The sequence below is a fragment of the Echinops telfairi genome, unplaced genomic scaffold (genome assembly GCF_000313985.2).
Source record: "Echinops telfairi isolate 266 unplaced genomic scaffold, ASM31398v2 ScPeMD7_7468;HRSCAF=8506_0, whole genome shotgun sequence".
NCBI lineage: Eukaryota > Metazoa > Chordata > Mammalia > Afrosoricida > Tenrecidae > Echinops > Echinops telfairi.
In genome coordinates, this window is record NW_022111369.1 from 44,014,810 (window position 1) to 44,039,566 (window position 24,757).

At 46.2% G+C, this 24,757-nt stretch overlaps 1 protein-coding gene and 1 non-coding gene across 2 annotated transcripts in view; both read left to right on the plus strand.

Moving 5' to 3' along the window:
• The window catches only part of SCARB2 (scavenger receptor class B member 2), an 87,929-nt gene that overhangs the window by 22,805 nt on the left and 40,367 nt on the right, over positions 1 to 24,757 (plus strand). The window contains exon 2 of the mRNA XM_004703211.2: positions 11,360 to 11,517. Coding sequence (XP_004703268.1) covers positions 11,360 to 11,517 — 158 coding nt within the window. The remainder of the gene's footprint in view (positions 1 to 11,359; positions 11,518 to 24,757) is intronic.
• On the plus strand, positions 5,522 to 5,586 carry LOC115873377. Its single transcript, XR_004048378.1, has one exon. It is a non-coding gene; the product is annotated as a U7 small nuclear RNA (small nuclear RNA).

Below are 24,757 nucleotides of genomic sequence, written 5' to 3' on the forward strand. Positions count from 1 at the left end.
GTAACAGGAAGGGATGAGCTAGGGGTGTGCCCAAAGAAATGGGATGGTCTAGGGGTATACATGTGACAAGATGGGCGGACTCTAGATTCATGATGGCAGCCTAACTTGGTCATCCTTGGGCGGGTTTGACCTCTCTGGGGTCTCTTACAAGGAAACAGACAACTACTATCCTTATCAGAAGGGAGTGGGCCCTACTTATTGTGGGATAAACAGTGGTGTCTGCTTGCTCTAGATGGCTACTCCTGATGACCTCCAAGTGTATAGTCATTAGCAAGCAGCTAAGTTTGGCATATATTTGGGGGAGACAGCTTGGGAGAAATCCTTCTGTTTCCCATAATTCCCCGTTTTGTTTTATATATAAAATTCAAAAAAAGCCACAGTGGCTACATGGTTATTCTCTATACATAGAAAGCTGTCAAGGCAAAACTTCATGATTCAATTAATATAGCCAAAAATTCAGGCTTATGGTAAACGTTTTGAATCCAGGCATGGAGGATAAAGTCCCCCTAAGTCCATCTGCTATGGGAGGAAGGTATGAGAGGGGCTGGGTGCCGCGGCGGGAAGAAAACGAGTAAAAAGGAGTGTCTGCTTCTATAGGGAGAATGAATCAACCATGTGCTCACTTTAAGGAAGCACAGCTTTAGAGGGAGAAACTGTGTAAATGATAGCTTACCCTAGGAAAATGCACTCGTACTATATCTCCAACTACCAGAGTGGTGGCTTTCCTACCATGGAACACTGGCTTTCCAGATTCCCTCCGTACATGTCAGGGATTAAGTCCCAGTTTTATTTCCCTTAGTGCTAGTAGTATCCCACATTTCCCCTTTCTGCATTAAGTTTCAGATCCAATAGTGTCATGGAGGCAACATGGTCTCTTTTCATATCTCTTAGCTTCCTATAGAAGCAATAATGGGCTCTTCTTCTACTGAAAGGCTGGAGGCCCTCTGCTGCACGGAGGTGCCTCCCAAGCAAGGTGGGCTAGGGCGCGTTCTCTAGAGAAGCACAACCAGTCATGTTGGATGTGTTGTAGAAAGAAAGAGATTTGTATCAAGAAATGGTACACAGTTGTAGGAGTGGGTAGGTCCAACCCGGTTCAAGTCCGGCTTCTCCTGACTCGTGGAAGCTGATGAACAAGGAGCAAGGTGACAAAGCAAAGACGGTGGGGGGGCCACAGGCTGGTGGGCGCAGAGGTCCTAGGTGGGCTGAGTAAAGCCACTGTTGGTAGTCGGTTGCAGGCTGATGGGAACAGCAGATAACACAACGGGTCATGGAGGAACCAGATGCAAGATCCAGCTTCAGCAGAAGGCAACGGGCCAATGAGGATCCCACTCAGTTCCATGTCTGTCTGTCTCTCTCATAGACAAAAAGGCTTATGACACCCAGGAGGTGTCACCAGGCTGTGACCCAACTGATACGTTGGGCTGTGCCCCCTACCCTTGCCACCACTCTCACAGACCGCCATCTAGTGGATGCCGACTCGTTAGCAACCCTATAGGGCAGGGTAACTCTACGAGAGGAGAAAACCCCATCTTTCGAGCAGCAGCTGATGGTTTCAAACCGCAGACCTTGTGGTTAGCAGCTCAGTTCGTAACCACTATGCCACCAGACCACCTTGCTAGGAGTGTCTAATTGACAGGATCCCTAACCCTCACAAAAGACTTGGTGATGTACTTCTGACAACCCGCCACTGATCCCCTCTGGAGTTTAGTTTTCCTCTGACACACGTGGGGTGGCCAGGGGTTGGAACTGAGTCGACGGCAACTGGAAAGAAATAAAAGAGCCATGTAGCTAATGGCTGGACTTTTGGTAATTGTCAATAAATATTATTATTATTATTATTATTATTATTCTGTAGCACAAAACTTTTCCAGAGCTCCCTATTATGTATCAGAGAACAAGCTAGAGTCCTGTAACTGAACCTATCCTTCCAAGCAAGCTTTCCCACTCTACAAGACCCACATCTCTTGCATATCTAATACTTATAATGTCACATCTCTGTAGCATTTCTTGTCTCATTCTTCACACCTACAAAACCCAGGGCTCCAGGGGAATGTTTTCAGTGTCCCCTAAATAAAAGGAAAGCCTCTGGAAGGCAGAAGCTGTGTCTCTGTTGTGGGGTTATCTCCCACCATGTTGTGCAGGTACATATGCAGTGTTTTGGTAATTTCCATACACAGCTGTACACTTTGCAGGGAACCAAGGTGGTAGCGCTGCTGATGGTGCAAACGGTTAATGTGCTCAGCTGTTAACAGAAAGGTTGGTGGGTCAAGGTCCCCAGAGGCTCCTCCAAAGAAAAGTGATCAAAATAAATGAATAAGTAAACGAATAAAAAGAAAAAAGAAAAGTCTAGTGATCAACCTAAAAAAAAATCATCCGTTGAAAACTGGGTGACACAGAGGTCAATTCTGGCATGCATGGGGCACCAGGAGTCGGGTTGACTTAATCCTAACTGGGTTTTAGTACTATTTTTAAAAGTTCTCAGGAAAATGATAGACAAAGATTGTTCTTTCTATCAAAGGAACAGACAGCACTTAGTTCGGCAGAGTGCTTGAGTTCTGATCAGTGAAGTGATAGGTACTAGACTTCTGTGATTCGGATGAAGCTATTGCTTTCTTTGTGTCTGAGTGTGACCCCAGTAGACAGAGAACAGCCACGTCCTTCTCCACTGGGCGTATTTTTACAACCCCATCCGACCCCACCCCATAGACTTGAAGTTATAGGGTTGATGTTGTAAGGCCTGACATAGTGGCTTTGTATTTTGTAACAATGTTGTGGAGGTAACATTGTCTAGCCTTCTCTAACATTACAAGGGGCAAGTAGAATGTCATTATCAACAGCCCAAGGCTGATATCTATGAGGTGAAGGTCAGACAAACTTCCTCTCTGCAATTTTTTTTTAACCAGTTATAACACCTCTCTTCCGCACTGCATGCTCTACTTCTCTGCTAGGTTCGATAGATAATCTGTTGCAGTAGCCACACAGAACTCACAGGATATAGGATTATAGGGTTTATCAGGAAAGCAACAGGTTATAATTTAGGATCAGAAATGACTCAGGATACAGTTCTTCACCAGTACAGCCCCCACCCCACCCCCAACCATGCTTCACTTGGCATCTGACTTCTCAGCTCCCAGGCCTCTCCCCTATTATAACGCTCTCTCGCTCCACTAGGACATGCCAAGAGGCACCCTATTCTACCAGCGAGCTTCTAATTGAAAGCACACGGCTCCCCACTGAAGTGTGGGGGTGTGATGGGCAGGAAACTCACTGTTGCCTTTGGCTCGTCTTCTGGTTCTGCTGCTTCTACGGCTGCCTTTTCTCGGCTGCTGCTTCTTGCCATCTCTCAGCATCTCCCATGACACAGCTTCTCTGTTGACTATGCTAAGAACCTCCTAGACTGGAGTCCAAAAGTGTGCTGCATGCCAGACTCTTCTTCTCAATGGTCATTAAGATCACCCTTTCTAAGAGGGTTCAGCTTAAGCCAGTGGAATGGCAAAATCGACCAATCCCCTTGTCAGGGTTCCCTGTTCTTTATTTGCATGGATCTCCCATCTCCACAAGGATGCCATGCACCTTATTTTCATTATGAGCAAGCTTTTGAATCTCCTTAATGGGCCACAAGCACCTCATTTGCATAGTGTCACCCAGTCATTTGGTCAGAGTTACAAAGCTTATGACTACAAGTATTATTGATTCTTAAACAAGGCTGGGGTTAGGAGTGGCGATCTCCCGCTCAGTCAAAAATCAGCCCCTAATTTACAGTTGACCTTGCACCACACGGGGTTGAACAGCACAGACTCACTTAATAGGTGGATTTTTTTCTCCTTTTACTATTGTGGTGAGCTCAAGTGTTTTGAATTCTCTCTCAGCATGACTCACTGCTCCCTCGCCCCGCAAATAGCTTAGAGAGCTGTTTCAGAGAGAAGATGGAAGATCAAGCAGCTCTTAAATAATTATGAGATAAAGAATATGCTTGTGATCTAAAGTTGCTACTTAAGTGCCGAGTGCCACTGAGGACTGGGCCAGGGAGAGAGCCACATCGGAGAGCAGATGGGGCTGAGCTGGATCCTGAAGGCTGGAGCAAAGGGCTCTCACGATTCAGCTGCAAAAGATTTCATACCACTCATCATATCTCAACTCCATACATCATCACTGGCAGTAATGACCCAAGAATAGTTCAGTAATGTATTGTTTGGGTAGAAATCAGATGATGTTGATGTTATCATTAAGTGGCTTTCAGTCGTGCCCAACTTACAGTGACCCCCTACGTACAACAGAACGAAATACTGCCCAGTCCTGCACCACCTTCACATTACCGCAGCCCATTGTTGCAGTCACTGTATCGGTGTATCTTGTTGAGGGTTTTCATTGGCCCTCCACTTCACCAAGCCTGACGGCCTTCTTCAGAGATTGGTCTCTCCTCATAGCACGTCTGAAGTATGAGATGATGTTTCTCTACCCGTGCATTCGGGCCCCGCTTCTTCCAGGCAGATTTGTTCATTCTTCTGGTAGTCCACAGTGCGTTCAGCATTCTTTGCCAACACCACAACTCAAATGCGTCAGTTCGTCTGTCGCCGCCCTTATTCAGGATGCGGGGTTCACACTCATCTGAGGCTGTTAAAAATACAAGGGTGTGTCACCACGCATTGCTCCTAGCATGCCAGTTCATAAACGCACAGGTTTATTTCAAGCACAATGTGTTTAAACATGTTGCAGTCTTGTGGGAGCACCTTCAAAAGTGTCCAGTGAAAGCAATACCGTCTGAAAGGGTTTCCCAGGCCTGTTACAGCCAAGGCAGAGAGATTCGCTCAGAAGTTATGGCAACTATTTTGTTGTTGTTTTTTTAGTTCCAAATTGGTAGATTTTCCTGAAGGTACAGGAGAATCATGACTGCAATACAGTATTATGAAGAAGTTTTAAGAATATTAAAGGGGAGAGAGCATTAGAACTAATTGTGATGATGTACATACAACTCTTTTTTTTTATAAAGAGATTTATATACAAGAGCAATTGAACACTGAGAAGACATCCCAGCCCAGTCCAGATCAGGTCCATCAGTCTAATATTAGCCCACATGTCCGACACCAATCTATAAGTCCTCCTCACACTCACGAAACACACGCAATGAAGCCAATCACAGGACGATCACAAACCAGTGGGTAGAAAGCCTTTGGGTCCAGTGGCGTTGTAAGCATCTCAGTGCTGGCAGGGGTCTCTCTGTGGGTTCTCCGGCTTCCAAGGTCTGGTTGCATCCATGTGGCTACAACTCTTTTTGAAAGCAAGGTAACTATGAAAGTGTATGATTTGTGGATATTATAACCAGAAAACTACCCAAAAAAGAAAAAAGAAAGAAATCAAACTTGACCATTGTTTACCAGGGGTGAAGGAGGAAGAGTTTTTGCCTAGGCAGCATTAAATTTATGCTAATGGTGGTGGAATAATTTAGAAAAGGATATCAAAGTTAAAAATAAGCCAATGTGACAAAAATGTAAAACCATTCTTGATTTAAAAAAATAAAATCAAGTGTTACAGCTCTTTTAGAATTTGTCTAGCAGGTTTTCTGGTTTTTTACCGGAAACTGCCCCCCCCAAATAAATAAAATAAAATCAAGGTACTAGACTGCAAAAAAGAAGATTAAATTGCATCGGTGAGGGGGGGAAAACCTGGAGAAGTTTTGCCAAAGAACTGTTCCTACCCTAAACATTTCCCTTCTCGTTCTTCCGGGTAGCAAGGACTGTTCTATCAGAATTTCATTGAGAAACCTCCCCCCCTCCACCCTATAGCCCTCTAATCTTACCCCTTCAGACTCCCCCCTCCCCCCCCAACTCAAGGAACATTTGAAAGGAACCCAATTTGAATACCTGGAGGATGCCAAGGCATAGATGACATGGTGATGTAAATCACACACGGAAAAATTCTTCAAAGAAGAGTTAATGAAACAGAAACACTGCCTTCAGAAGTGTTTGAGACCTGAGTGGAGAGCATGTCAATAAACAATAACGTCGCCGTTTGAGAGTCTTGCTTAATAATGACGTTGTTGATTCTGTAGCAATACTTTTTGACTTACCCTCATGCCTTAGCTTGGGGCAGGCGAAGCTTGGGCCTCAACGTGACATCTTTGCTTCTTAGCACGTTAGAGGGCTCCCTGGAAGCAGTGTAACAGCATTTGCTTTCTCGATTGCTGTTTCCATGCCTGGGATTGTGGATCCAAGTAAAAAGAAACCCACAGCGCATGTAGTCTTCGATTCTGTAACACGGCCAACCCACTGCCATCGAGTCTGTTCTGACTTACAGGGGCCCGAGGGGACACAGTAGGGCTGCCCCTTTGGGTTTCCCGGATGTTAAATCTTTACAGGAGCAGACAGCCTCCTCACACTCCTGGAGAGGCTGGCAGGTCCGAACTGCTGACCTTGTGGGTGTGAATTAATTTCCAGTGCTCTGGATGGCTAGCTTTGCTTGGACTTAACCTAGATTTTCTACTGTATTCATTTATTCTGGGGCCATTCCACCCCCTTGTAGAGATTTGGGGGCTATGATCTTTTTAATAACAGAGCTCCGTCATTGAAGTTCCCTTGCAACATTGTTAGGGACCATCAAGTTGGTGCTGACTCATGGCAGCCTTGTGTCCAACAAACTGAAATGCTGGCCAGTCGTGCACCATTCTCACAGTTGTCTGTCTGAGCCCCTGGTGGCAGCTGCGGGGTTAATCCATCTCGTCAAGGGCCTTCCTTTGTTCTGCTGCCCCTGTACTCTCCCAAGCACGGTGTCCTTCTCCTGAGTCTGGTCTCTCCTGGCAATACCCTCAAAGATGCGAGATGTAGTCGCCCCCCTCCCTTGAAAGGAGCATTCTGGCTGTACCTTTTCCAAGACAGATTTGTCTGTCCTTTGGCAGTCCAAAGTTCACTGGCTCCATAATTCAAACACACCCATTCTTCTTCGGCCTTCCTGACTCAGTGTGCTCCTTTCACATGCATGTGAGGGGGTTGAAAAGACCATGGCTTGGGCCAGGTGCACAGTGGTCCTCAAAGTGACATCCTTGCTCTCCGACACTTTAAGGTGGTCTGGCGCAGCAGATGTACCCAATGTAATAAACACATCACTGGATCTCTTGATCATTGATTGTCGAGCCCAGCAAGATAAATTCCCTGACAACTTCAATCTTTTCTCTGTTCCTTATGGGAGGATTTTGGTTTTCTTTACATTGAATTGCAACATAGCTTTTCTGAAATTGGAGACCTGGACTAGTGACATTTGGCATGCTGCTGAATGCTGTATCACAGTAGCATACATTTGTAGCTTGTGGTTTCTGACATGTTCTGAATCGTATCCCTTGTGTATTGTCAGTCAGAGGCTCCCTGCCAGGGGAGTGACAGATGACATCAGACGGCTATTACACATACTTATTGTGTCTCATATTGTCTAGATTGGTCCACCTCATTTTCCTCTTTTGATTTTCTTTAACATTTCCCACCACCCCTCTATGTGACTTTTGTAAATTTATTATTTTAACAAATTGAACAATTAGAATTAGCCACAGGTCCACTTTTGCTTTGTTTGTTTCACTCTGTGCCTTTGCCTTCCTTGTTAGCACTGTTAGGACTCCTTAAAGAGGACCCCACCCCCAAAGGAGTTGTGCAACAGTTAAGCACTCAGCTGCCAACCTGAAGTTTGGCAGTTTGAACCTGTCCAGTGGCTCTGAGGGGGAAAGGCTGATGATCTGCTTCTGTAAAGACTCCCCTCCAAACAAACAAACCAAACTCCCTGCCATCAAATGGGGTAGAACTGATTCCAAGACTGCCACTCTAGACAGGAGTAGAAAACCTCATCTTCCTCCTGTGGAGCAACTGGTGTTTCAGCGCCTGCCCTTGCAGTTAGCAGCCCAGTGCACAGCTGCTCCATCACCAGGGCTCCTGGAAAGATTGAGAGTAGTGAGAGCTGCGGTACAGTTCTCCCTGTCACACCGGACAGCGAGGGATCCAACATTGACTTGATGGCACCTCACAGGGAGAAGAAAAAGTACTGTGAGGTATTGTGTTAGTCCGGGTAGACTAGAGAAACAAATCTGTCGAAACTCATGTGTATAAGAGAGAGTTTTATATAAAGGGTAATTGTACATTAAGAAAGCATCCAAACCCAGTCCAGTCCAAGCCCATAAGTCCATTATTAGCCCATATGTCCCATACCAATCTATAAAGTCCTCTTCAGACTCTCAAAACACATGCAATGACGCTGAATGCAGGACAGTCACAAGCCAGTGGGTAGAAAATCTTTGGATCCAGTGGTGGTGTAAGCATCTCAGCACTGGCAGGGGTCTCCACATGGCTTCTCCATCTCCCAGGGCATGGGGTCTGTCAGCATAGTACCGTGTGTCTTGTCAGGTCTTGTCAGAGCATCATCTCAGGGAGTGAGCAGAGAGTGAGAAGTGCCTCCCGCCCCCAAGGAGGAAAATACAGGAGTTCTCAGAATCCTCAGGAGAAAGCCATGTCCACACAGAGGCCTCATTGGCTATGACCCAACTGACAGACTAGACTCCATCCCTTCACCCTGAATCCTCTCAAGTCCCAAATTGACGCCAGGTTATGTAACTGCCACAGGTAATTAGGTTTCCGCCTGTTAACACTGCACTCTCCTAATCGGGTCTCTGCAATGTTGAGTGTAGGTGTTGTTGTTCAGCACCATCAAGTCAGTTCCAACCCATCAATGCCCCACAGAAGGAAACCTTGCCCGATCCTGGGCCGTCCTGGCATTGTTCCCGTGCCGGAGCCCATTGATGCCGCCGACCCCTAACTTCAGGGCTTGTGATAGCAACAGCTCTGTGACGCTCATGGTCAGCAGGTTGGCTGCGGTTTGTCTGGGCTTGACTGGCACAGCGAGCCTGGCAGGACTTCAGACCTCCCGTTCATTTGAGGGCTGGCCACCATGCTTTCATTTTAAGATGTAACTAGCGGAACAACAACTACCTGCGGGCAAGGTCTTCTCACTGCAGAAGGTAGATGTTGCGAGAGAGGTGGTGGAACCCTGCCAGGACTTACGGCACATTATAGTTACAGAAGTCCCTTGGCTAAGCCCATAGTCAGAAGGAATGGGAAGACTACTCCTCACATGGGAGCCTTGAGAAGCGTGGGAAGTGAAGGGTTATGGATGAAAGATGTAATCCATCATAAGCACTTCACCTAACCAAACAGGTATCTCTGCAGGATGGGTTTGTTGGGTCTTGAATGAGAAAATGCATGTAAAGCCCTTGGGGGGGTGGGGTGGGGGTGCTGGTAGCCATGGATTATGGTTCTGCTTCAACTGGAAGGACCAAAACTGGCCTTCTTGGACTTAACCCTCTGTGCACTCCTCTATTGGGCAAGCCGTGAGTGCCCGGCACTGACCCGAGTGGCCTTGCAGAGCAGCGTAAAGGCCATGGCTGATTCCTCCTGCTTCTGAAGGGAGCTGGAGAATCCAACTCCTCTCTGCCCACGGATAATTACTAAGAGGCAGAGGTTAGAAATGCCTCCACCCTCCCAACTTCTCCAGACTATTCTGACCTCAACTGTCCTCCTGTGGCACACTCTACTTCTTGGCTGGGCCGACCATCTGTGCAGTCCAAGGGATCCCCCACTTCTCGCGATCTTCTCTGTAGTGGCCACAAAGCACTCACCGACAGTCCTCACAATTATAGGAGTTCATTAGGGAAGCTAACAGGGTAAAAATCAGCACCAGAAATGTTAAGGGTACAGTTCCTTTGTCTTCCGTGCCTTTTCTCAGCCATGCTCGAAGGAACGTCTCTCTCTGGTCCTCAGCTACACAGCCTGATGTCCTCTGCCCTGCTCTACAATTTTTACAAAGCTCTCCTGGCACTGTTAAATGCCCAAAGAGCACCCAAGGCTGCACGCTAGCCTCCTGCTGGGAGGCGCTCAGCTTTACTCATCACATGGGCTGGGAAGCCTGTTGCTCTGACTCATGGTCTCTGCTGATGCCACTTCTTGGCTCTTCTGTCTTGATGGCTGTGAGGTTCTCCCATTCCTGCTTCTGAGATGGCTCACTTTATACTCAAGTGAAATGGCAAAGCTGACACATCCCCTCATATTAGTCCCACACACCCCATTTTCATGTGCCCACTGTGAGGGGAATCGAGCCCGTAACACATCATCATGAGTCCTGTAGGTGCAATTGTATAGCAATAATAAGTAAAGATTATAGTAAAGTCATAAAGAGCATGAGATAGAGAAATAATGGAGTCAGACACATTTCATGGTAGCATGCTCACCTCAGCCTCCCTTGGTTGTACACATGGAGAGAGAGAGATTTAATGCTAGCCAAGGCTTTTATATTCTCTGGGGACATGTAAGTCCCCTAATTACAGGTGAAGACTTATGTCACAGGAAAGGGTTGTGCTATAGGTAATACAGTAATGGGAGGGGGTGATCTAGGGGTATCCACGCAATAGGAAGAGGAGGGATTGAGGGTATACATGTGGCAAGATGGGTGGATCCTAGATTCAGGATGGCAGTCTAACTTTGGATGTCACTGAGCCGGTTTGACCTGTTCCCTGGCTCAACTATAGAGACCAATATCAGTAGGGTGTGAACTGTACCTACAGGAACCAAATGGATGACTGCAAGCTTTTAGGGAGAAGTAGCCCATTGTCCTTGGCACCAGGGAGCAGGCCTACCCTTGGTGGGACTAGACAGTAGTCTGGCAGCTGACTGCCTTGAGGGAAGTAACTTGACAATCATTTACCATTAGCTGCAAGCAGCGTTCTAAGTCTAACATATTTGGGGGAGATGACTTCGGAGAAATCTTGCTGTTTCCCACAGCCCACTATGGTTAGAAGAGCCAGGCCAACTAAATCAACTGCACCATAACTCATTGTTAGCGCTGGTAATACTGTTTCCATATATAAGCTATGCCTCTAGTTCCTTGCTTTACATAGCAAATGTTTATTGAAGATTGTCCATGACTTAATTGGATTGGGGGTGGGAGGGGCAGCAGCTGGGGGCTTTAAATTGGTGTAAAAGATGACTGCTCTCCAAGACTGCTGTTAAATGCCTGTAAAATCTTTAAAATAAGAGATCTAGGATCCCTGGTGTTGTGGTGGTTATGCATTAGACTGTTAACTGTAAAGTTGGTTGTTCAAAACTACCAGCTTCTCCTTGGGCAAAAGACTAGGCTTTCAACTCCTGTCAAGAGTTACAGTCTTGAAAACCCATAAGGGTAGTTCCATCTTGTCCTGTGGGGTCGCTATGAATCAGAATCGATGCATGACAGTGCGTTTGGTTTGAAAAGTTCGAGTAGGAAGCATGCCCCAGCTCTGTCTCCTGTGTTCAAAGCCTCACATTTTTGTAAATGTCCTTTTGCATTTCTTTCCTAGAATATCGTGTTAAAGAATGGTACTGACACCTTTGACTCCTGGGAGAAGCCACCTCTGCCTGTGTACACCCAGTTCTATTTCTTCAACGTCACCAACCCAGAGGAGATCCTCCAAGGGGAGACCCCTCAGGTCACAGAAGTGGGGCCATACACCTACAGGTGAGTCCCACTGCCTCCCGGGAAATGCGGGAACGCCTGCGCTCTGCCCCTTCCCAAACACCACACTGTGAGCTGTCTAGGAGCCTGGTTTGGGCTGTGTGCCGTCTGGTGTGCGGCTCCTGGCTGGCACGCATGCGGGGCCTCAGCCCAGCAGGGCTTCCTCGCCTGTGTACATGGGGAGCTAGGTCCTCCAAGTGGCCAGAATGTAGCCGTTTTTCTCTTCTACTCTTTAATTAAAAAATATTGCATATGATCTGAAATTTGCCATTTTAACGTGCAAGACAGTGACATTTATTATAACCAACACTGCTGTTTGTTTCCAAGATGTTTTTTTCATGATCTCGGACAGAATTTCAGTACTCGTAAGCAACCACTCCCCATTTCCTCTGCCTGAGGCACCCCTGGGGATCTCTTACCTACTTTGCTCTTCATGCAGTTATTTTCTTAGTCTAGACATTTCGTGGGAGCATGCAATGTTTGTTTTTTTCATATATTTAAGTACATTTTTAAGTAGATGGCTTATTTACCTACAGAGATGGGGAGTTTTTGTTTCTGTCAAGGGCTGTTTGGATATTTATAACATCATTTGTGGGCCATGCTGGTCAAACATTTCATTAACTCACCCCCAGGAGCCAGGGGTCATAGTGGTTATGCATTGGGCTGCAAACTGCAAGGTCAGCAGTTCAAAACCACCAGCTTCTCCAAGGGGGAGGCTTTCTACTCCTGGAAAGAGTTACGGTTTCAGAAACCCACAGGACAGTTCTAGCCTGCCCTATAGGGTCGCTGTGAGTGGGAATCAACGCCGTGGCGGTGAGTTTGGTTTGGAACGTGATGGTTGGAACCGCTTCTCTGGTGAGGCATGTTATGCTAGCTGAGACGGGTGATTTCACAGGCTTCTCTGGTGAGGCATGTTATGCTAGCTGAGACGGGTGATTTCACAGGCTTCTCTGGTGAGGCATGTTAGGCTAGCTGAGACAGGTGATTTCACAGGCTTCTCTGGTGAGGCATGTTAGGCTAGCTGAGACAGGTGATTTCACAGGCCTTATATGGCCTGAGGACGGGACCTTCCCCACCTGACTTTGAAATGTTTTCAAGATCTGTGGGTATCTTGTTTTATTTTTTAAATTAAAATATCATTTTATTGGGGGCTCTTACAGCTCTTAAAAGCAATCCACACAGTATGGATTATGATAAGAGTTGCATGAGCCCCCAATAAAGTGATTAAAACAAACAAACAAAAACCAATCCATACATCAATTGTATCAAGCATATGTGTACGTTTGTTGCCATCATTATTTTCTAAACATTTACTTTCTGTTTGAGCCCTTGGTATCAGTTCCTCTTTTTACCCTCCCCCTCTGTGATCCCTTGATAAATTATAAATTATTATTATTTTCATATCTTACACCAACCGCTGTCTCCCTTCCCCACGCTGGGTATTGTGTTTTAGATCAGAATAATATTTCAGTATGTACTCCACATTTTGTTTGTCTAGCCATCATCTCTTGAGGGACACTTGGTCATTTCTGGACTGTGCCATGAAGAACCACCCCTGCCCATGACCCTTTAAGGTTGCCCCTGATTTTCTTTAATGACTTCTAGGGCTCCACCCCACCCCCCGCCCCCCGCCCCCAGTTTTAGTCTCTTATCTATCCCTTTCCCTGACCCCTCCTTGGTAGGAAAGATAACCAAGTGGGTGGCTGAGCCAGACTCTGTTCAAACCGGTTTCTCCAGAGTCAGTTTTCACTCCTCTAAAAAAAACCCAAAAAACCCTTGCTGCCATCAAGTTGATCCTGACTGATAGTAACCCTTATCAGACAGAGTAGGATTGTCCTTGTGAGTTTCCAAGGCCCTGAATCTTTATAGGAGTAGAAAACCTCACCGTTTTCCCAAGAAGCGGCGGGTGGGACCGAACTGGTGACCTTTGGATTAGTAGTTCTATGCAGCAGAAGAGCCCCACAGGGTTCCCAAGGGAGTTTTCTTTACGGAAACACATGGCTCCATCTGGCTGGTGGCTTTGAGCTGCTTGCTTGAGTCTTTGTCGATGGCACCAATTCCTGGGGGGTGATGGGAAATTGCTGGTAATCAATTTTTCTTTCAAGAATAATTGAAGCAGCAGACAGGATTTTTTTTCCCCTTTGAGAACTGCTAAATGTTTTTTTAAAAAAACCTTGCAATTCTGTCATAATTGCTTGCTCAATAAATATTTCTGACTGAATCATTTATTTTGAATCAGCATTGTTCTTGGTGCTGGGAATTTAAAGATAAAAATCTCAATCCCTGCTTTGGTTACTCATGGCTGGTTCTGGAGTCAGGCTGCTTGTTGTGAATCTCAACTTTGCCAGCGACTAGTTTCCTGATTTTTAAAATGGGGATAAAACGTGGACCTCTCCCAGAGGACCATTATGAGGCATCAAGGGGTTAGTAGTTATTAGACCGGTGCCTAGTGCATGCTGTCAGCTGCTGTGGAGCTGGCCCCTGACTGACTGACAGCAACCCCGATGCCCAGCAGAATGCAAGCCAGTCCTGTGCCACCCCAGGATCAGACCATGATGATCCGTGATCAGTGGTCATTGGCTGATAGATCGTTCTTCCTAGTCTGCCTCAGTCTGGAAGCTCCATGGAAACCTTTCCCCATCACAGTAACACCCGGGCCTCCATTGGCAGATGGGGTAGTGGTTACGCACCAGGCGCATTGGCTTGGGCATCAAACCTCAGTGTCCCACGTGGGGTGGAGAATTCTCCCCCAGAACCTGGGAGAGCGCCCTGTTGTGCAGGCCCCGGCAGTGTTCCCTTCTGCCGAAGGCAGGTAGGTTGCTGTGAGTCAGAACTGACTGATGGCACGTAACAACAAATGAGGCTAATTGCATGTTTGCCATTGTTATTAGGCTAAGTGAATTGTTTCAGTCTGTATGAATCAAGACAAACCCTGATGTTCTATGAAAAATCCCCCAACCAAACCCACTGCCATCCAGGTGATTCTGCCTGATCTTGCTGCCACCGAGTTGGCTGTGACTCACAGCGACCCTACAGGCCCAAGGTAGAACGGTCACTCTTTCTGGGAGCAGAAAGCCATCTTCCTCCCACGGAACAGCTGCGGGTGCCTTTGAATTGCTGCCCTGTGGTTAGCAGCCCAACACGCCTGTCTCCTAGATTTTATAAAGCTTGTCTGCCGCGGCCTCATCTTTCTGCCTCGGAGAGGCTGGTGGGTCTGACCCATCAACCTTGTGGTCATCGTCCAATGCTTATGCGACAGCCCCACGAGGAAACTGATAGAAAAAAGAAAAGAACCCACGTGGGGCCACATTTTTTAAAGTCTTTTGATACGTGTGTATAGCCGGGGCCACTGTGGGCTGGGGAGAGCAGCTCCACATTGAGTCTGCCCTGCTGCAGGGACCAGGCTTAGGGTCTGAGGGCCTGAGATTTGAAACAAACAAACAAACAAACAAACAAGCAAACTCACATTCTTTGGATTAAAGGGGAAGACCCCGTCTTCCTGCAGGAATAACCTGATCTGGGAACTAAAGAAATACCCTAGCAAACAGATTTCCCTCTGGGTCTCCCAGGCCTGTTTCTGAGATCATGATCCCCATCTCCTGAGTAAGTTCATGGGCGCTCTGACTGACCACCAGAAAAGGAAACCCAGTACGAGTCTCTTAAAATCAACGTCCTCTGGCTCCTTGTCCCCGCTGGTGTGGACGGGTTGCTATAGGTACAGGCATGGGATCAATACTAGGTATTCCCCTGCTGACCCCATGTCTCCATGTTGGAGCGACTTTAGCTAACGTAAAGGGACCCTGCTGGCATCGTGGTGGCGAGCTGTATTGTTGTCTTCAAGGTCAGTGGTTCAAAACCACCAGCGGCTCCTCGGGGGAAAGAGGGGCCTTTCTACCCCTGTGAACAGTTACAATTTTGGAAACCCATGGGCGGCACTTCTACCCTGTCCTGTAGGGTGACTAAGAGTCGGCATCAACTCAATGGCAGTGCACCTTTTTGGTTTTACTTGATCTCCTTGGGTGATGCCAATGGTGGGTGCCCCATACCGACTGAGCGTTGAGCACTTCTCTCCAGTGTAGATGCATGCCGCAGGCCTAGTGACAGTCGCCGTGCCTGTGCTTCATCACACCCAGCCTCAAAACTGGCTTCCAGTGGATTCCCACTCACAGTGACCCTCGGGGCCAGGGGAGAATCGCCACCATGCGTGTCTGAGATGGCGGCGCTGTGTGCGAGTAGAGAAACTCGTCTTCCCCTCCTTCTTCAGTGTCGGTGTTCAATAGGAGTGAGAAAGTAATGAAAAACGAAAAATGCAATTTTCCCCACCCTTTTTGGGGGGGTGGGGTGCGGGCAACAGGCCCACCTCAGTTTTATCCATTGACCTCCTGAGGGATCTGTGGGGCCCAGGTTAAAAAGCCCCAGAAGATGTTGTGGGCTTTCCTTATGAGTAAGTGTGTGAAGACGAGCAGTGGCTGCCAAGTTCATTCCTCTGTGGGTCGTCGCTCTTAGAGATGCTTCAGTGGTGAGAAGTCATCAAAGGTCTTGCTCAAACTGTCATGAATGTTCATAAATTCGTCAACATGACGGTCATTTTAAGACCTGCTCTGCCTTCTTCCCAGGAGCCCTGGTTGTGTAGTAGTACTTGTTGGGCTGCGATCCACAAGGTTAACAGTTTAAGACCACCAGCTGCTCCTCAGGAGAAAGACCGGGCTTTCTACTCCCACAAACAGTTTCAGTCTTGGAAACTCACAGAGGCAGTTCTGCCCTGTCCTATGGGGTCGCTATGAGTCGACATTGGCTCGATGGCGTTGAATGCCTTCTGATTGTGCAGTGTCAACCAAGAAGCATACGTATTATCATAGCATAGATTTTTACAGTGATAGCTGTTATTCCCATATAACTGGTTTTCCTTGAGCTCGGGGTGTTTTATTTTCTGTATTAGAAAGCGTGCTCTCTGGGAAAGGATGCTAGACTTCATCAGACTGCCAGAGGGGGAGATACCACAAGGTAAAGGTTAGGAGTCCCTGAGAGCAGATCCTGTAAGCTGGAAAGCAAGTCTCCCATTGGCATGTCTGGTTTTCTTGGCCTCCAGTTGACCTACTTCTGTTTTTTCTCCCATTCCTCATCTCTCCTACACTCAACGTCCAGAGTTATTTCCCAGTGGACATTTCTGACATTTCCATTCCCTTCCCTGCTCATATTTCTAATGCCTCTCCTTGGTGGACACCCAAAGTCTCTTTAGTTTTATTTTGGGCGCTCTCAGTCTAAGACTTTGTATGCTAACCCAGAACTGGCCAATAGAAATGTAATCTGAGGCACCTCCAAAAGCCACACTCTGAGCCAGTTCGGACTCGAGCAGAAGCGTGCATGTGGGTTGGTCTCTGAGACAGAAGTGGACTGGTGTACTTGACCTGCGGGTCTTGTGGTTAGCAGCGCGATGTGTAATCCACTACACCACCAAGCTTCCTGGTGAGCCACAGAGGGAATTTAACATTTTTCAGTAGAAACATTTTAAAAAGTAGAAAGAAGCAGGTGGCATTAATTTTAATACTGCATTTTACTTAATTCAGTGTATAAAAAATAGCATCAGTTCAACATGTAATCAATATTAAAAATGATTTGTGAGCTACTTTGTATTCTCTTTTTCACTTGCATTTGTAGCACCTCCCCTTTCAAATTAGCCACATTTTAAATCTGCAACAGCCATTTGTAACATGGAAAACCAGTTACTGTTAATTTGGATTCATGGCAACCAAAAGTGTGTCAGTGTAGTATTATACATCAAGGGCTTGTTTGTTTGTTTTAACTTTGTATTGTGAATTAGGTGGGGTTTACACTTCAGATCATCAATTTTGTATTCAGCCACTTAAAGTATTTCTCAAACCTCCCAGTAGCTTGCCCTGCCCCCACTTTTGTTTCTCTTCTCTCTCTTGTGGAGTACTATCTCCCTCTTCACTCAGATTTGTACCTGTCTACTCTCTGTCTTGTTGCTTCCTCTTCTCTCTCTGTCCCTCGCATCCATGATAACCCGCAAAGTCTGTTTCTTTTGGTATGATAACCTTTGTCTTGATTTTTCCTTTTCCTTGATAACCGTGGTCTCATGTAATATTTTTCCTTTTGTAATTGATTGATTTCATGCAGCTTAGTGCTCTCTAAGTCTACTCATGTCAGGAGGCATGGCATAGAGGCTAGAATTTACAGTACTTCAAAAAAGCCTTTTCATGGCTAGAAGGGCCACATTAAATAACTGACTACCTTTCAATAATGCAACTTCTCAACAATTGTATCATTAATGTTCAGTGTGTCAAATCTATTCTTTGGATGGTCTCTCAGTTCAGGTGGGATATGCTTGGGCTAGGCTGGGCTGTCTAGAGAAGTAAAGCCAGGGACACTCATCTATGGATAAGGAAGAACTTTCAATCGAGAAGTAATTTTATATTAAGAAGGTATATGTAGCAAGCCAGTCCAACTCAAGTCTACAAGTCTGCTGTTAGCCAGGACCCTCTCAGTAAACGGAAAATCTAACTGCCACAATATCCAAGGCTGTGCATTGACTCTCGTGGAATTGTTTGAATTTTCTTCAACTTCAACTTGAATTTGCATAGGAATAATCAGTGGTCAGTTCCATTGTCAGCCTTTGGCCTTGTTCTGATGATGCAGAGTTTCTTCTCCATGGTCTCTTTCCACAGATGCAGTTGAATTGATCCCTAGGTGTTCTTTTGGTGAGGTTCACATGTGTAGTCGCCGTGTGTGTTGTTGCACAGGGTATTTCCAATGAAGAAGTCACTGGTCATGGAAATCCATTACATGGCCTCTCATGTTGTTTCTATTGCTTAGGCTGGTCCAACCCCAGATCTTTCTTCTTCACTTCCAGTTGCCGCACTCCAATCACTCAGAATTAATAATGTATCTCGATTGTATGCTTGATCAATTTCAGACTGCAGACAGTGGTAACAATCTTCAATTCCTTCATCTCTGGCATCAGCGTTTGATACATTAATTTGAATAATAATCGTTAACTGGTGTTCTTTGTAGGCATATGGGTATCAAGCAAAGACTGACTGCATTGTTTTTGGGCTAGCTCTTGGAGGGTTCTTTTTGACCCTGGCATAGTGGACCATCTTGTCTGATTGAAGTAGTAAACGAGTCCATTTCAGCTCACAACGTTTCTGCGTTCTGTTCCGGTTTTCTTGAGTCATCCCTCGTACCCCCCATGTTCTGCTTGGTCATGCACCCTCGCAGCTGTTCTTCCCATTTTGAGTCAGCTTGCATCAGCAAATGGAGATCCCAGAGTTCTGCTTCGTCCATGACATGAAGGGTGACTCTACTCTGAGGACGCGACCCTTCCCAGTTGTATTCTGATTGCCTTCTCATCTGAGGGCCCACCTTCTGGCTCCGTAGCATACAGTGTTCCGTTGCCATCATTCGTTTTTGACCTAGCTCCCCTGGCTCTTCCTCCCAGTTTGTCTTAGTTGAGAAACGTTAATGACATTGGTCCACTCTGAGTGATTTGGGTGGTAGGTGAAATACCATCGGCATGGCTTTCAGCATCACAGCAACATTTACAACTTACGGTACACAAATAAAGAGCCCTGGTGGTGTAGGTGGCGTTGGACTCCCGTAGCGAGGTTCGCAGTTTGGAACTACAAGCGGTGCTGTGGTGTTTTCAATGACCTCATGTGCGTGGAGAGCTGGATGATGATGAAGACGAGGAAGGACTGATCATTTAAATTACTGGGCTGGTGAAGAATATTGAATCTACCCATGTGCTTCTAGAAGAGGGAATAAATCTGTCCTGGGAAAAGCACAGTCAAAATAGTCCTTAGTATTACAGACGGTGAGACTTTGCCTTATGTACTTCAGACATATGATCAGGTGAGATTGATTCCCTGGAGACGGTCATCATGCTTGGTAAAGTTAGAAGTGAACAAAAATAAGAGTGTTTCAGCGAGATGGTTTGACCATAGTGGCGTCAACAATGGGCTCAACCTGATCAAAGAGGGTTGTGTTAAGTTGGATTGTCTAGAGAAACAAACCAGTGACACTTCTCTATGTACAAAAAAGAATTTTTTATCAATAAGAAATTTTATCAAGAAGATGCCCCAGCCCAGTTCAACGTAAGTCCATAGGTCCAATGCTAGCCTCGGCCTTCTTCTGAGTAGGCCAATGATTCTGAAAGGTGAATTGGGCAGTAGGAAGGTCACTGGCTAATGAGTGTGGAAACACAGGCATTCAAGGTTGGTGGAAGCATGGCAGGGTGCCAACAAGTCCCGGAGAGTCTGGCGGCCCACATGGGCCCACCCCTGTAGGCAGACACTGAGTCCCAGCGAGGGAGAAGGCAAAATGACACAGAAGAGTCTCTGTTGGATCTTACTCTTATACAAAAGGCCATACCCCCGAGAAGGTGTCATCAAGCCACCACTTGACAGGTTGAACTCTACCTCTAGCTAGGAGTATCTAGTTGATATAATATCTAACTGCCTTAAGGGAGAAAGAGTTAGCCTGCCATTAACCAAAATACTAAAAACACCCACAATTTAATATTTAGTTTGTTGGAAATTCAAAATTCAAGCGAGTAGGGATGTTTTAACTCAGGAAGAGAGTATGTCCTGTACACAGCAACAGTGCATAGGAATCAAAGTCAGGACGGCACAGGACCAGACTCTATTTCATTCTGTTGGACACAGGTTTGCGGTGAGTGGGGACTGATTGGATAATACAGCAGCAACTCCCAAACAAAACCAATGCATGTGTGTGGGATAAGTGGACAAACTACCCCCAGGACTACTTTAAATCCACAAGCCACAGTGGAGAAATGGTTTCAATCCACAGGATACCAGGAGCTCATCTGGAACTACAGAAACCAGCCAGGGAAACACCCAGAAGCCAAGGAGTCCAAGAAGAGGACAGAGACTTTGTTGTTGTTGGTCACCATCTGATTGGCTCTCCTTCAAGGTGACCTTACGTATAGCAGAATGACATGCTTCTGGGTCCTTTGCCTTCATCCTGATGGTTGGTATACTGATTCTTATATTATTTTAGGGAGGGCTTCCCTCATTTTGTGGGTCCTCTCCTTTAACAAATCTGATGTCCCTTCATTTTCTTTTTAATGACGTCCTTTCTATGAGGAGAACAGAAGGCCCTGCCAATGAATGCTTAGCGATGCACACATACCTGCTGTGGTCCTGAACAAGGGTTCAGGGTTGCCTGTCACTGCTTCAGCCAAAGAGACCGGGCTGATTTGAGAAACCCTTAAAGTGTGTTCTGCAAGCAGGCAACAGAAGGAAGCAGTGGGGTTTGCTACCTCTAAACCATGTGACAAAAAAAAAAATAAAATCAGGTTTGCAATGACCATAGGAAGCAATGACCTAAACCTGTCCTTCCTTAACAGCTTGACTTCCGACCTTCCTGAGTTGGAGCAGCCCTATGGATGAAGCTCAAAGGGAAGAGGCTGATACATTTTGAATTTCCAGCAAACTAAATCTTAAACTGTGTTCTATTTCTGAATCTTGATTAACAATAGGCTGACTCTTTCACCCTTTCTATTAGTCCAGTGAAAACTGCTGAAAGTTCCCAGCCTGGGTTGAGTGGGCTGTGAATTCTGGGATTTGCAGGAAAGCACATCCTTTTCGGGAGATATTCTAGCTACTTTATTGTGTCCCTGTTCCGTCGTTTTGTGGATCTGATTTCCATCATTTGTGCCTTGATTCTGCTGTTTGTTCAGATTGCACACAAAAAAACACATTGCCTTAGCTCCTGCTCCAGTGTTTATGAACGGGTCTCCTCCCAACGGAGTCACTGGACTCTGACATTCCGGTGACAGGGCCCTAGGGCAAAGAATGAGGAGGGCGAGCCGGCCAGCCTCTGTCAGGTTCCGGTGATTGGTCTCCCATGGGAAAACCCCCTGAAATGGAGTGAAGGCTGTGGAGGACTGATTAATCAGATAAAGCAACAATCTAAGCTTTATAAGGACAGACATTTCTCAAAGCTCCCATCAGCCAATGAGCTCAGAGGGTCGATGCTTCGGGGAAAGGATGATTGCAGCTCCACGTGTTGAGGAAAATTAATCAACCTGGTTTAAGGAATGTAGTGCTTTCTCTGCATTTTTTGGTAGCATTGTGGATTGAGCAGACAAGGAACAGGTCTTCATAAAAGCAAACTTATGTCGTAATCTTTCTGCCTACTTGTCTAACATTTGTATCAATTTATGATATACATTGGGCTTGGCTTGCTATGCCTTGCTGATTGGTGGGTCTTTGGGGGACAACCCTTTAGGCTTCCTGCCTGGCACTGCCAGTTGTTTTCCCATGGGTAATTTTCACTGTTCAGTGGTTATTATACCATGTATCGGATAATGCCTTTACTACATATGCCTACATGTACAGTATACATTTAACACTGTCTCATAGATATTGTCCCATGTCTTGCTCTTTATGAAATAATAAGACTTCATGATGTTAGTACTCAATAAAGTGGATACTTTGCTATCCTTTACAACCATGGGCTTCCTTGTAGACACGTAGACCCATTTGCGTGTTATCCTGTGTTTAGCCTATATACTTGGGTTGAATGACCCTGTTATAGGAGTTTTAGGCCCTTGCCTTCCCCAAATAAAGATTTACTTTGAGAGGCACGGAATGAATTTTTTTTTTTTCACATAGAGAATTCTACTGAGAGTCCCCTGGGAGAGCGAAAGCCCCACCAGCCCGCATGGCAGGTTCTGGAGCTTCTTTCTCTGTGCACCGTGAAACAGGCTTTAAAAATATATTCGTGTGCTGAGGGGTCGAGGGATCAGGGATCAGGCATCATCAGAACAAAAAATCAGACCATTGTGCGGAGTGTAGGCCAGTGGACATCCATCCCTTTACGAAAGGGTCGCGCAGAGGAGATGAGCCATTCAGGGTGCAGTATAGCAACAATGAAACATATAACTTTCTTCTAGTTCTTAAATGCTTCCTCCTCCCCTCCCCCACTACCATGATCCCAATTCTACCTTACAAGTATGACTAGATCAGAGGATGTACACTGGTACAGACAGGAACTAGAAACACAGGGAATCCAGGGCGGATGATCCCTTCAGGACCAGTGGTGTGAGTGGTGATACTGGGAGGGTGGGTTGGAAAGGGGGAACCGATTACAAGGATCTCCATGTGACCTCCTCCCTGGGGGACGGACAACAGAAAAGTGGGTGAAGGGAGACGTTGGACAGGGCAAGATATGACAAAATAATAATTTATAAATTATCAAGGGTTCACGAGGGAGCGGGGAGCAGGGAGGGGGGGAGGGGAAAAAAGGAGGACCTGATGCCAGGGGCTTCAGTGGAGAGCAAATGTTTTGAGAATGAGGGCAATGAATGTACAATGTGCTTTGCACAATTGATGTATGTATGGATTGTGATGAGTTGTATGAGCCTCTAATAAAATGATTTAAATATATGTATGTATATATATATTCGTGTGCAAGTGATTGCTGAGAAAAGTGATAGCGTGGCAAGAGTTTTAGTCAAGTTATTACACCAACTCTGCGCATGCTTTGTCCAAATCTCCCCCACCTTCTGTCAACCAATTGTGTTTCTGCACTTTTAGTTCTTGTCCACGTGGCTGTACGGGTTCTGGTGTGTTTAGGCTGCACTGGGAACTTTTATAATGGCAACATTCTTATATAATAACAAACTATTTGTTGTAATTGTGGAAGCAATGTATCTATTATTTGTCTTTTAAAAATTTTAAATGTATATGTGGTCAGGTCCCTTCTCATACGAACTTTTCTGTCATTTTTAAGATTAAAAAATCCTCCTTTCAGAGGTTTGATAATTAAATCTATTTTTTAAGTATTCTCTGGTAATTTATACCCCCCCCCCATCCTTAATACTTTAAGGATCGAATTGTCTCTTTGTGATTTCTCATAGGTAGGAATTTCATTTAAACTTTCAAATTCAGCCCTGTCTACATCTTCTTTATTCATCCCTGAGCCCGACTACAAAGAGGACTTTAGAAAGTTTATGGGAAAATGGAATGAAAAGATAGCGACATTTGTCCGTGGAGTTTTCGAAGCGTTCTCCTATTAAACTAAACAAAAACTGACCTCTCTGCCATCGCACCGATGTCGACTGATGTAGAAGTGCCCTGTGAGCTTCTGAGACTGGGCTCTTGAAGGGGCTAGAAAGCCCCCTCCTTCTCCCCAGGACTGGCTGGTGCGTTAGAACTGCTGACCTTGCGGTTAGCAGCGCAACCTGTCACCACTACGCCACCAGGGCTCCTTCCTCGGATAGACAGACTTTAAAAATGCAGAGGGATGATAGACGTTTCAGAAATGCCATGCCTGGTCCCCTCCCCCCCCTTTTAGTAGGTCATTGTTAGAAGTCCTGGTGGTGCTGTGGTTAAAGTCCTCTGCTTCTAACTGGAAGATCCAAAGTTGGAGCCCAAGAGCTGGTCTGCAGGAGTGAGCTGATGCCTCTCGGTTTCCATGCAGTTCCCGGCCTCGGGGACCCTATTGGAAGTTCTGCCCTGCCCTGCAGAGCTGCTATGAGTCAGCATTGACTTGACATCAATGGGCAGGGTTTCTTGATGCGTGTTATTGGCTGATTCCAACTGGTAACCGCCCTCTTGGAGCCCTGTAAACAATGGTCCCCATAGGGACCATTCTACTGTGCCCTACAGAGTCCCCACAGAATGGCCCTGATGTCGGTGAAACTGGGTAGAAGTAGCCCATAGGGCTTCATAAACTGTGATTTATAGGGAAGCAGACAGCTGCTTAGTGGCCAAGCACTTAATCATGGCACCACCAGGGTGCCAGCCTCTGGCTACTAGCTAAAAAAGCCTAGCAGTTCAGACCCGCCCAGTGGCACCAAGAAGCCTGGTAATCTGCTTTCATGAAGATTACAACCAAGAAAACCCCATGGAGCGCTGTTCTATTTTGTGACACATGGGGTTGCCATGAGTTGGAATGGACTGGGCGGCAGAGGGGTTAGACTACAGTCTGTGATGTCCAAGGAGCCCAGGTGGTGTAGCATGGGTTACGGGCTGGCTGCTAATCACAAGGTCAGCAGTTCAAAACCACCAGGGATGCCACAGTATAAGGATGAGGCTATATTCTCCCTTAAAGATGACAGCCGGAGAAACCACGGGGGCAGTCAACTTGATGGTGGGTAGGCCTGTGGTGTCCCATCAGTTAGAATTGATTGGCATCTTCAAAATACCGGGCATTTTCAAAGAGTGTCCTTTGCTAATTACTTATGCCCACAGAT